Source organism: Diachasmimorpha longicaudata, chromosome 2 (genome assembly GCF_034640455.1).
Source record: "Diachasmimorpha longicaudata isolate KC_UGA_2023 chromosome 2, iyDiaLong2, whole genome shotgun sequence".
Classification (NCBI taxonomy): Eukaryota; Metazoa; Arthropoda; class Insecta; order Hymenoptera; family Braconidae; genus Diachasmimorpha; species Diachasmimorpha longicaudata.
Window position 1 is genome coordinate 6,171,197 of NC_087226.1, and position 13,723 is coordinate 6,184,919.

The 13,723-nt window shown below is 35.4% G+C and overlaps 3 protein-coding genes across 3 annotated transcripts; all 3 read right to left on the reverse strand.

Annotated features, from left to right (window-relative positions):
- Positions 1–93: 93 nt before the first annotated feature.
- Positions 94–4,608, reverse strand: LOC135172543 (uncharacterized). Its single transcript, XM_064138628.1, has 3 exons — positions 4,433–4,608; positions 2,564–3,538; positions 94–1,314 (listed from the first exon to the last, which is right to left on the reverse strand). Exons 2-3 carry the CDS (start codon positions 2,576–2,578, stop codon positions 562–564), a joined length of 768 nt encoding a protein of 255 aa, XP_063994698.1. The 5' UTR covers positions 2,579–3,538; positions 4,433–4,608; the 3' UTR covers positions 94–561.
- Positions 4,609–4,776: 168 nt separating this feature from the next.
- On the reverse strand, positions 4,777–6,840 carry LOC135172541 (electron transfer flavoprotein subunit alpha, mitochondrial). The gene is made up of 4 exons (XM_064138625.1): positions 6,633–6,840; positions 6,168–6,497; positions 5,455–5,907; positions 4,777–5,192 (listed from the first exon to the last, which is right to left on the reverse strand). The coding sequence occupies exons 1-4, from the start codon at positions 6,672–6,674 to the stop codon at positions 5,016–5,018; spliced, it is 1,002 nt and encodes a 333-aa protein (XP_063994695.1). The 5' UTR covers positions 6,675–6,840; the 3' UTR covers positions 4,777–5,015.
- Positions 6,841–10,019: 3,179 nt separating this feature from the next.
- On the reverse strand, positions 10,020–13,026 carry LOC135172577 (microtubule-associated proteins 1A/1B light chain 3A-like). The gene is made up of 4 exons (XM_064138726.1): positions 12,555–13,026; positions 12,161–12,323; positions 11,224–11,420; positions 10,020–10,941 (listed from the first exon to the last, which is right to left on the reverse strand). Exons 1-3 carry the CDS (start codon positions 12,595–12,597, stop codon positions 11,258–11,260), a joined length of 369 nt encoding a protein of 122 aa, XP_063994796.1. The 5' UTR covers positions 12,598–13,026; the 3' UTR covers positions 10,020–10,941; positions 11,224–11,257.
- Positions 13,027–13,723: the final 697 nt, after the last annotated feature.

Sequence of the window (13,723 nt, forward strand, 5' to 3'; positions counted from 1 at the left end):
TACGTTAAGTTCAAATTCACGCCTGAGCCGAACCAAGGACTATCCTACACCATCAAAATATGGGGGGTAAAATCCAAATAAAAAGTCCATTAATTTTTCCATTCTTCTACCATGACAACAACTTTTACTTTATTTTGTGTAAAACGATTATCAACTACCAAGTGGTCGATTCATGAATTAATATTTAGTGATATAACGGTGGGACTGATTCTAAGAAATAAATCGTACCTCGGTAGTGAAGTGATAAAACCCTCTGATAATTCTCCTTCGATCCTTTGCAACAGTTGAATTCAGAAAAAAATGTCTGTGAACATTTGGCATTGGTAATTCACACAGACAAAAAAAATAATAGAAAAACTTGGCGAATTGATTAGAATCTTTTTTCTCCCCTTTGAATATTTTGTGTAGAGCATTTCACTAGTAATTTTCTAATGAATTCACCATATTTTTCTGTTATATTTACTATCTTCACAGTTAGATCAAAGTTACACAGTATCACAAGCAATGTTATCACTTCCCTTCCGATTTAACTGAAAAAAAATGATAATCAAAGAGTGTTAATCAATTATTTTTGCTAACTACTCTCCTCGCGGGAACAGGAGGCGGTGGGACATCTGGAACTCTTTCAGATTCGCTTTCCACTCTGGTCTCCTCTTTCTTGTCATCCTTAGATTCTGGATTTTGTGGCCTGTCTGGTCCAGGATAGCCCGGTTGATAACCAGGCTGATAGCCCGGTGGTGGTGGCATTCCCTGCGGTCCAGGCGAGGGAAACCCTTGGGGTTGATAATTCAAGTAATAATTCCCGGGAGTAGGGAATGCCGGATAGGCATTAAATCCATACACATAAGGATCATAATATACAGATCGGAAATTTGGGTAGAAGTTCAATGGGACCTGGCCCTTGCTCTTCCTGCCAACTTCCTTGCACCTGTCATCATACTCGGGTTCCTGCTTTCCTTCCTTTTCCCTCCTGCCCTGATCGATGTCAACAGTCTCAACATCAGGGTTGTCAGTACCTTCCGGAGGAGATGATTCCGATTGATCTGGACCTCCAGCATTATAAATACCTGGTTCATAGTTGGGCTCATAACTGGGAACATATCCAGCTCCGTATCCAGGTGCTCCAGGCTGATAATAAAATGGTGGAGAGTAGCCAATCGCTGTTCGGTGTATCACTGGTTGGATAACTGGAATAGCTCTTGAAGGTGCTAAATTCTGATCAGTTGTTATCAAGGCATTGTATACCTTGGGGACCTTCAGGAGCGGAGCTCCCAGCACTATCAAGGTTGCTTGACAACTCAGCAAAATCCATACCTACGGATAAAATTGAAGACTTGAAATCTGTCACTGTCACTATCGCTAGGATTTAATAGTTCTCGATGATGATTGATAGGTTCACAAGCATCGGTGCGATACAAAGCAGAAGGCTATGGGGGCGGATCATCTCATCTGAACTAATGATTTTTCTGCGTCCGGTATAGGCACATAATATTGTTATTACGCAGTGTGTAATGTTAGTGTTTTTATGGTGCGGTGCGTTATTTTATTGTTGTGAATTGAATTATTCAAGGTGAAGAGGTTTCGGGGAAGGGGAGCAAAATGATCACCCAATTTTTAAACCTTGTGGAAAATTATATTTTCAAGGACTTTTTTTTCATGTTCCATTAATCAAAATCAGCACTTTTTATGGATGTTATCATTATAATGATCTGTCTTAAAAATATGAATAGAGTGAATCCAATGTTGACCTCAGAGTTATTGGACCTCGTCGGATTTTACATTTTTTATACTTTCTTCAAGTATTTTCCTCATTATCATGAATTAATGGTAATAAAAATGATGAAAGTTAATGATGAATTGACAATCCGTCAATTTCTCGAACAGTTCCAGGTGAAATAATTGACAATGTGTCAATTTCACGAGGAGTTTCAGGTGAAATGTTTCAATGCCTATTATTTAACAATAATCACATAACGATATCATTTCTTTTGCATTAAATTCGCTCTTTTTTACAATTCTACGATTGTAAATTAAAGATAGAACATTTTGATAGAAGTGCGATGGAGTATTGACTCAGGCCGTCGACTTCACACTTATTTAACATTTTTTCATAATGTTACGTTCATCGAGTGCTGAACAGTGTCGTTTTTCATTTAATACTGAATGATGATTTTCGATCGCAAATTTCGAGTTTTCGTATACGATTAAACAAAGCGATCGGTAATCGCTTTGAATTGTAACCGTTTGAAATATTTTCAAGTCGAGCATAAGCTTGGAAATAGAAATAAATTACTGAACCAAAAACGTTTTATCGATTTTTTCTAAAAGAAAATTGTTGAATTTAGTTCAACACACCCATTCTTTGAAGCGTAAATAAATAAATTGTCCCTGTATTAGACATCAAATTGAGAGAAAATATTAATCCACGTTTGTACATTCAATGCAAATCTAGCGTCACATGAGTTTGAAAATTAGAACAGAACCCAAGAAACCGGATATGACCCTTTCTGCGCCTCAGACATACGCTAAATATTTAAATATTTATCAAAAGCGATCGACTCACCAGTCCACGAATCATCCTGTCTATTAATTTTTTTCTTAGCAGTTGTCTCAAATTGATGAATCAGTTGGAGCACAGGACGATGAATAAACAGAAATCACCAACCGATCTGGTGTATATATACGTGACCATGAAGATACGGGGGCCTCACTCAGTACCAACTCCCACTTTGAGGCCCCACTTGGCGAAAGTACAAGTCCAGACAAACTGTTCGATATGTACCTTTGTCTGTTCAATGTATTCAACGCAGTAACATTCTGTTATTATCAGCAACGCACATATTTACTAGAGTAACGACGTCTCTCATCTCTAACTACAACTCTTTGCAACATTGAATTTTTGATTATTCAATACAGTGGTAGTAGGGCATCTCTCAAGTAATTTTTATGAAGAAAATACATAACATTTATTGCAATTATGAGGACAAAGAAGTGTACATGGATTTGTATATTTGTTATTTGCTATTTTCCAATAATTATCGATTGGATTTCTTTCAGTTCAAATGCAGCTTCCTCAGACGCGTGAAAAACCGGAAGTAATAATATCCCTGCGGTAATATTATCCAATATCGTTCACCAGTTTTGATATAATGGTGACCCTGACCCACACGGACACGCGGTATTTCTTACACAGTGATCTGAGACTTTCATCAAAAATAGATTATTCAATTAAATAGATTCTATCGGTATGTAACACATACGTCTTAAAAGTAAAAGAGGAAAATTGGGGAGAAAAATGGCAATAACGAGAACGAATGGGGATAATACGAGAAGAAGACTTGCGTAAAGAATGAGCCACCAAATTGGCGATAAGCCGAGAATTGGGTAGAGCATAATTGACAGAAAAAATTGAATTATCTAATTTTGGCTTTTCGTTGTGGCCATGGGATTATCCACTGTGTCGTTGGGGATCGCAGTGCATCGACTTTCTTTCTTTTTCTGGTTCCATGTCCAAGTCAGAACAGGTGAAATTCCAAATCTGTAAAAATGAAACCGATAAGTTGAGAAGAAACTCAAAATTAAATTCTTTAATGTGAGAAGTATAAATAGTTTGATTAGAATGACAAAGCATTTATGATAGGGTGAGAAAATCTTGAAGATTTGCACCCTTCGAGCGGGGAAAGTGAAAGAAAGTAAAATTATTTATAAATATGGATTTTCGGAATTTATTTAATAAGAATTTTGTAACTAGTGATCTCATTTCTGGGCACAACATAAAGTTAACACGAAGTAAGACTGTACAGAACAGTTGAAAGTATGTGAGATGCGGTTGTCCTTGTAACATGCCGCAGTAAAGACTGACGAAAGAGGGAATGAGGCAATTGTGACCCGAGTATTCGATAGAAGTGTGCAGAAATATTTTTGATCAACAGAAAATATCAAACTTTCATCGAACCTTGCATCTAATGCGGGTAGAAGCATCAAATGCAACGGTTAAATTATGCTCCCTTTTCCTTTGATAATAGTACGTCATAATCACACATAATAGAAGAGAAATTTTCATGATTGCGCAACTGCAATAACGCATAATACTATTATTCAATCCTACATAAAATGTTTGATGGAGACATAAATTAAAATGACTATTTCTTCCAAATGTAGCGAAATAAATTTAAATAAAAAGGAACTTTTGAATTAAAAATATTAAGGTGGTCTATCATTGCATTAAATGACTTTTTTATTAACCCACTTGAACATTTGAAAACCAATTTTGGGTTGAAATACGTATTTTTAAAATTTTGTCGATGGTTACGAAAAGTTGCAAAAAATGTCATTTTTAAATTATTCAAAAATAGGGAGAATTTTCACTGCACTTTTTTATGTCACTGAATAATTAAGGAATGCTCGATTTTTTAGATAGGTAAATACGTACAGAAGTGTTGAAAAAACCGCAATTGCCAAAAAAATCAGTTTAATTGTTCCACGTTGACAGTGCGCTCATACTACTCTATCTTAAACTTTGAGCGGCTCTCGTGGTGCTTTCCCTTTCGTTCGTGGTTGGACTGTGACTCAAGAACACCGACAGACGTATCCACGGTTGAGGTATACAGCCTGGTCAGTATTGCTTGTATATCTATTTTTTTCATTTCATTATGCCGGGGTTCCATCTCGTGTCCTCCACCGAGTTTACGAACTCGTTGGCATTGAACTGAGTTTTATGTTTATTTCGTTAAATAAAGGATTGGCGAATTCCACGCTCAACATTAAAATACAAGGTCAGTTATAAAATAGATTTATTATAAATTCATCAACAATAATTTTGTTCATTATTTACATGTGAAGCATTGGATTTTTTCAAAATCTGATGCGCTCAGATAAATTTCACTGGTGATAATTAAAATTTCCGAAGTTGAGCTATAGTACGAGTTCAGTACGCGTTAGCAGAGAATAAAGGAATGATTTATTTACAAAAATATATTGTATCACTGCTGGAAGATCGATGGGTGGGAAGAGTGTTACAATTTTTCATTTAGTTCGGGAACGGCTTTGAACAAATCGGCAACTAAACCATAATCCGCAACCTGAAAAATTGGCGCTTCTGCGTCTTTATTTATAGCGACAATGACTTTGGAGTCTTTCATTCCAGCGAGATGTTGGATTGCTCCGGAGATTCCCACAGCGATGTATAGCTCCTGAAGAATAAAAAGATAATATTGACTTCAGGACGAAAAATTTAACCCGGCAGGAAGCGTGTTAAGAGCATCCCACTAAAGCATTTTTTTCATTTCCCTTTTAGCAAGTTCCAATCAATTAAAAGTGTATTGAAATACTAATTCTTCAAGTATTAAACGTCAATGGCACTGGGCCTTAAAATTACTGCTAAATTTTAAAGTTGGATTGTTGATGATTCAAATATCATTTTCTCAGATAGTATATTACGATCAATAAACTTACAGGAGCTACAATTTTCCCAGTCTGTCCGACCTGTAGGTCATTGGGGACGTATCCAGCATCAACAGCTGCACGAGATGCACCGACAGCAGCATTCAGCTTATCAGCAAGAGTGTAGAGTAATTTGAAATTCTCCCCGGACTTTAATCCACGTCCACCAGATACCACAGCTTTGGCTGAAGTTAAATCGGGTCTGTCAGACTTACTCAGCTCCTGCTTAATAAAATCAACCTCATTTGACTTGTAGTCACCAGCTGGTGCTGGTTCCGCTTTGACACTGCCACCTTCTAGGGGAAGAGGTTCGAAAGATGTCCCACGAACCGATATCACTTTAACTTTGTCCTTTGACTTCACAGTCTGGATGGCATTTCCAGCGTAAATTGTTCGGACAAAAGTATCTGCAGACTTGATCCCAATGATGTCACTGACTGGGGAAACATCCAACTTAGCAGCTACCTGTTATTTAAAGTCAGAGAATTGGTTTAATAAGCGAGTCATTCAATCAAAAGGCCCTAAAATGACTTGAATTGTGTCGAAACATTAGTAATATATTGATATATTTTTAAATCTAGGTTGTAAAAAAGAATACAGTCAGCATACATTTAAATTCACTGTATACTGCTTATAATCAAAGTCGACCGACTGTATGAAACTGAAGTTATTCAACTCATTAGAGACGAAACACCTTATACTGAAATAAATGAAATGTTCATTACCCTTGGTAACAAAGCTTTGCCAAAAGCACTGGCCCCTGCTAAAATATGACTGAAATTGAACTGTTTCTGTGTTGCCAGGATCAAAGGAGTCAATGACTCAGCTAATGAACCCTTGAAAGCTTCACCCTCAGCCACCAGAACTTTGCTAATCCCATTAGCTTTGCACAGTGCTTCAGCAGCTGGTCCGCACTTTGTACCCACTACAAGAACTGTTACTTCACCTCCAATTTTTTTTGCTGCAGTCAATGTCGCTTGAGTGACAGTTGACACTGTTTCATTGTTGTGTTCAGCAATCACTAACGTGGAATTCAACCGTGACAGAGAGCTGAACTGCAATTATGTGCATAGGGTCATTTACAATATTTGTATATTACGTAATTATAATAATTGTTTCAGAGAAAAGATGTATTGATGTTGTTCGATGTTTATTGAACTCTAAATTCTAATAGAATAAATCTTACTCACTTTGGTTTGGCTTCTCACGGCCTTTGCAACAATGCCCAACATTGTACAAAAATACGTATTTTGTCACTAAAAATAGATAATACAAAAGATTTTGTGGACTCAGGACTGATTTTTGGAGATATAGGGGTCAATCAAACACGTTAAAGGCTTCTTTTCAACTCTACGACATCAACGTAATGTTGTGTAATGACCAGAGATTATAAGGGAGATTGCTGATGCTTATGGAGGGGATTCAACCGCAAAATTTTGTAGCGGTGACGGGGGGGCTCCGTTCGTACTTGCACAAATTTAATAATGCACAACTGAACAGGAAATTTTCAAACTGTGAGAGCACCACTGTGCAGGGATCCAACTATTGGGAGAAAAAGCTCGGCTGTACATGTGGCGCTGCTTCGGTTAAACAGCGTGGACAAGGTAGAGATTGATTCCGTGTTGACTGCAATCGGTATGAGCTAAAGTTTCCGGTTGGAACTAAGAGATCGCAGTATGTATCACATAATGAGAGAATTGGCTATCGAACAAGTATCAGCGATTCTACCGGGTGTCCACTTATTTTATTTTTCTCATTTTTATTTCATAAATATAAATTTTATTTCATACATATAAATGGGATATAAATGACGGTAAATAAGAAAATTGGAATAAATAATCTTCATTTTATTATTCTTTGCAATGATTAAAAATTAAATAATTGTGCAAATCCAAGTGCGAGACTGTCAAACGATCAATAAGAAATAGCAACGAATGAAACATGCAAAGAGTACATGCTGCAGTGGTCTGTTGCAATAACTTTAGACACAAATTATTCTAAATAAACTATTCTTTATATAATATTTACAATATTTTGATCGATATTAAAAATTTTATAAGTAAGGACAACTTTTCCCTTAGAAGATTGACTGGAAATTCGATTCATGATTAGCCATTTTCATACACAGAGTATCCTTGAGTCAATCCGTAATTGATACACGGAAAATTAATTAATAAAAAAAAATAGTGAATTGAATAGTTTGATTTTTCTTCTGTTTTTTGATGGTTAATTTCAGTTTTTTATTATGAAATTGTCCCTCCGATAATTTTGAAATCCGCTGAAAATACATAATTGAAAACCCGCAGAAAGTGTGTGATTAAAATCACAGGAGCGTTCAATATTTAGACATAATTATTCGATTTATTATAAATTAATCAAGTTGGAACTTATAGTGAGCAAGCAAATAATTCAATTTTTTTTGAAAATCGATTGCTCAAGACCAAACTATTTAGGGGAGAATGAAACCCTTTAATCAATTAATTTTGAGTGATAGTCTAGTGACGGAGGGGAGTAATCGATATATAAACATATTTATATTCATATACGTTAAGAATTAATTGGGGGCGGTCCTGGTACCTTCCATATGAAGCGCAAGGAATTGTTTGGGTGCATACATTGCTCAATAAAAAAATCGGGGTATTACATTGTCGTTCGCATGTTAATAAATAATTCTCACATCCCCACACCCCAGTGCCATTTAAATTTTTTGATTCAAAATGGCCGCTGAGACCAGTTGTTGGGGTCGTCATTCTGCGCTCATTCCAGGATTTTTTCAAAAAATGTGCAGAAGAAACATTTTCTGAGAAGAAAATAAATTAATGGGGGGTGTCATTTACATGAGGGTTAATTCTTATAAATCAATCAATAGCTATGCGACAAAAGACACTAAATCTTTTCAAACAGGCATGCTGGCTGATAGACGACCTGATTGTCTGACACGTGGCTCCCCCGTGTTAGACCCTAGCTGCGTTTGTTTTTTTGTATTAATTCTGAATAAAAATTTCCATTTAATTTTTTTGTACTTTTCAGCATAACGAAGCGAAAATGCTACTTAAAAGAGAAATAAATTAATGGGAGATGTCATTTGTCTGAGAGTTAATTCTTATAAATAAATAGCTGTAAGATAAATGACACTAAATCTTTTCAAACCGGTGCGCGGGCTGATGCCCCACGTGATTGGCTGACACACGGGAGCCACTGGTTCGATCCTAGCTGCGATTGATTTTTTTTTATTGTTAGTGATTTTAATCACACACTTTCTGCGGGTTTTCAATTATGTATTTTCAGCGGATTTCAAAATTATCGGAGGGACAATTTCATAATAAAAAACTGAAATTAACCATCAAAAAACAGAAGAAAAATCAAACTATTCAATTCACTATTTTTTTTTATTAATTAATTTTCCGTGTATCAATTACGGATTGACTCAAGGATACTCTGTGTATGAAAATGGCTAATCATGAATCGAATTTCCAGTCAATCTTCTAAGGGAAAAGTTGTCCTTACTTATAAAATTTTTAATATCGATCAAAATATTGTAAATATTATATAAAGAATAGTTTATTTAGAATAATTTGTGTCTAAAGTTATTGCAACAGACCACTGCAGCATGTACTCTTTGCATGTTTCATTCGTTGCTATTTCTTATTGATCGTTTGACAGTCTCGCACTTGGATTTGCACAATTATTTAATTTTTAATCATTGCAAAGAATAATAAAATGAAGATTATTTATTCCAATTTTCTTATTTACCGTCATTTATATCCCATTTATATGTATGAAATAAAATTTATATTTATGAAATAAAAATGAGAAAAATAAAATAAGTGGACACCCGGTAGAATCGCTGATACTTGTTCGATAGCCAATTCTCTCATTATGTGATACATACTGCGATCTCTTAGTTCCAACCGGAAACTTTAGCTCATACCGATTGCAGTCAACACGGAATCAATCTCTACCTTGTCCACGCTGTTTAACCGAAGCAGCGCCACATGTACAGCCGAGCTTTTTCTCCCAATAGTTGGATCCCTGCACAGTGGTGCTCTCACAGTTTGAAAATTTCCTGTTCAGTTGTGCATTGTTAAATTTGTGCAAGTACGAACGGAGCCCCCCCGCGGTGACGCATGAGCTACGATCGTGAATGTGGCTGTCGGTAAAACATTACCACGGAGCACATGGCATTCAATTTATGGGGTAATTTACTATTTTTCTAAGGCTCTCGGAATATTGTGAAATCCATTTTTACATTTCTCGCATTCTTTTTGGCTCCTCGGCCTAGTTAAAGCCAAAAGCCTCTCAGCCCAGTTAACTATGTTCTTCATGGTAATGCCTTACCGACAGGCACATTCCCCATCGTAGTTCATTCGCCACCGCTACGAAAAATAGCCGTTGAAGCCGCTCCATAGGCGTCAGGAATCTCCCCTATAATCTGGTAATCACTGTTGATTTGTTGAATATCGAAACGATACTTCGGAGTCCACAAATAACGCGTCATTCCACAAATTATATTTAACATGCGTTTAAATTATAGTTTAGTCATCAGTTTAGCCTAAAATAAATATCTGAACACTCAATTTATTATGAAAAACACGTTTATTCGAACTTATCGCATAATCATGAAAGATTTTTTAATGTGATTTTATATCATCATTCGAGCTCATACAAATGCTCAATAATCACCCAAGAGCTTTTCCAATGTGCTAATTACACGTACATACTTAATTCTAAGTTATCATTCTAAACTGTCGACTGTCTACGTAAGAAAAAAACTAACATTCACAACATTTATGGGAATAAACATTTCATTCAATATTATTCACGAAAGAATTTTCTCTTCAATCTATAATTAATAGATTTGTTTTTCTTAGAAATTAATCGGACAATTGATTGATTATTTCTTCATGAGAATTGTAAAATACCTCTTCTATTTTATTTAGTTTCTGCCGTTCACTCAGAAATTGAACAATTGTATGAATAACTGTTTCAGTAATTGAACATTTCGTTTGAAACATATACAAATTTCGGAATCTGTGTGATTCATTTGCCATCAGGTAATTGGTGTATTTTCCTCCGTTCATTGCACTAATTTTTAATTAATCGAGAAGCAGACAAAACATTAAACCTCACCTTGTTTTGTCAAATGATGAAATAATAACTGTTTTCAAATTACATCAAGGTGTTTTTGCTTCTCCAATGAATAGGTTCTGAAAATGAGCAAGGAAAATTTCTAATTATTTATTTTCGATATCTTCCTCATAGCGATACCCAGTCATGACGCTCCTGCGGTATTACACGTATCTTGCATTATTAAACCTCACTAACACCGGTATTTTCTTCAAATAAGAAAGCTCTCAAATTTTTCAATTTTTCAAAAATTCTATTCAGAAGTGGTCAAGTTGCTTGCTTTATTCAGATTCCACGTCGATTTTACTGCTTAACTTCTATTGTTATTTCATTTAACCATAGTATCACGTAGTATAATGTTGTCATGATTATCTGAAAATGAAGATATATGGTAATTAAAAGTCTTATCTTGAATTGGATTCAAACAGTCAAGGGGAGAATGTTATGAGTTTACAAAGTCGTTGACCATTACAGTAGAATTTCTCATGGAGTGGATATCAATTTATCGATTTAATAATCAATAACTAATGCGAAACAATTAATAGTTCGCTGTTCATTTGTTGTAGAGATATTCAGAACGTTAAACATTTCTTCGTTAATCGACGGATTTTAAATACAAATGGAAAAAAGTATTTTCAGAGGAAATTTAGTTACCTAATAAGAATCAGTATTGAAAATCACTGAGAGGCTAACACCCAAATACTTCTTGACTGGCAAAGACCATGTACAAAAAACCATCCTCATCCTTCTCACGCTGATACAACTGCGCCATTGTCATACTACCACTAGCCATACTTCTCTGGTTAACGAGCACGAAGAACGCTTGCGTTGGGTGAAGTTGCAGTCTCCGTCTATGCCAGACAAGCAAATAAATGTGTCAATTAAAATGATTAAGGTGTTAAAAAACTATAAATTAAGGATTTTCAACAGATTATTATACAAAAAGTATTAAGAAACAGTTCTTATACACAATTTCGTAAACAGCTTTTACAGAAAATGAAAAAAAATGAGAAGAATGAGTTCAGCGTCATTCAAATTAGATTCTGGACCATTATTAGATTCTGGACAATTATTATGTTGTGCCACATTCGTTCATAAATTAATAACTGAAATGCTTTAGCCTTTGAGATGACTTTTCTAGGATTTAAGATCCTCATAGATTATATCTTAAACGTGATCTATGTATTTTTTATTTTGCAAATCTTGAACGGACTCTAATTGTTACCAAAACAAACTACAAGGTAATTAAATGTTAACAGCGAAAGTGAAAATATCCATGAAACAAATACTAAATAAAATATTCACTAGAACACAATTACGTTAAGAAAAAAAAATTTTTCAATATCCATAGTTTTTTAACGTCGGTCAGTACCCAGACGACCTAGCAATCCCTAGAATAACTCATGACCTCACTTCTTTTTAATTCAATAACTCAATTATCTTCTGGGCCAGATATACTTGACAAAAATTTTTGATTTACAAACTGAGGGTTCGAAGATGACAGATATAAACAAATAATTTACAGTCGAAGAAAATTAAAACGGTAAATAAAATCACAGGACAATCCAGAATGGTTAATCCCTCTACATACCTTATAATTTTTATCAATTCAGCAACGGTCAGGTGATCAGGTACTAAAAACTTAGATTTATCCAACAATGGTAATTGTCGTTCACCATAATATCTCTCAACAATAATTGGAATTTTATTTGGATGCCGTTCCCGTATTAATTCAACGTCTGCAACTCTTTGCGCTGTAATCACAGTATCGACACAAATAAATGAATTGAACTCAATTATTAAAAAAAATAATTGCATCACCGACAGAATAGAATCGCAAAATGACACGAAATCATCGATATGAAACAGATAAAATTCTAACAAGCGAAACAAAAACTTGAATGTGCGTCTCTTTTCCTCTGGATTTGGAGACGCAACAACTGACAAGGGTTTTTCATTACGTATGAGAAGGTTATTAAACTCACCAAATGATCTCTTTTCCTTGAATGATTTCGGTGTCAAGCTCATTATCGTTAAATGTCTTTTAAATAAAAATTCGCAAAGAAAGCACTTATAAACTACGACGCACTTTCCCTGTCAGCTGAGAATTGTATAGGTTGCAACTCAGCTGGCTTGTGGGTTTCTCCCTACTCTACAGGATTCAACCAATATTTGATGCGATCAAAATAAAACGTATACGACAGTGATGCTCATCCAGTTGTGTAGGTACTCTCAGGTTGGGTTAGACCGCGCTACAGGAAGATAGCAAAGGATATATCCTGCTGTAAGCTCGACTTAACAGCAAATAAATGAAGAGTTTGCAAAAAAATTGAGAGAAGAGACGCTCCTTGTTCTATATCGCTAAGCAAAACCTACAGCAAACGAATAACGTAATTTCACTTGTCTTGATAATTTCCTGGGGAAGAGATCGAAGCTTTTGGGATGACCTTTGTTGTCGGCCAATCTCTAAGCCAAATGGTGGATGGTGGCCATTGTCTTTGTTTACAGCTGCCAATGGAGTGGGTGACATACTGCTGTCATCTATTTCCGTTTTTCAAAAATCCCCGGTCGCGCGCTGTGTGATTCTGTGGTTATTATTTATTTATAATGATGGAATAAGGAGAAAATAAATATTAAAAAATCTTCCGAAACTGGATTCGCAAAAAAGAGAATAAAATTGTTCTCTGGAAACTCTTTTATACTCGCAGTTGTCTCTACAAAAAAGACATGTCGAAAAAATTTTGCTCGTTCAAGTTTTCAAAGTATTTGGAAAAAATTGGTTAATAGTCAAAATTAGCATGATCCGATTTATCGCATGAGTCGTAAATTCAGTGTAACAAATCGAAAGTTTTGAACGCCTTGAAATGGCTAGTGGTTTCAAGCAGGTGTATCTTGACCAATGGAAGCTGGAAACTCCCCTCTCTTCGGAACCGAACAACAGGATATTAACTAACAACATTCGCGATTGTTATTATCGAAGAAAGTCGATTTCGGAAACGATAGATTTACAATTTATTATGACAAGGAATTTTGGTAATATCCCTTCCTCATAATTTTCCCCACTTAACTAGGGCCAGTGAAGCATAATTAGAAAATTAGAAAATTCGAGAGAAATTGAACTTCGGAAGGGTTTTTTTATTCAGAATAATCTCGG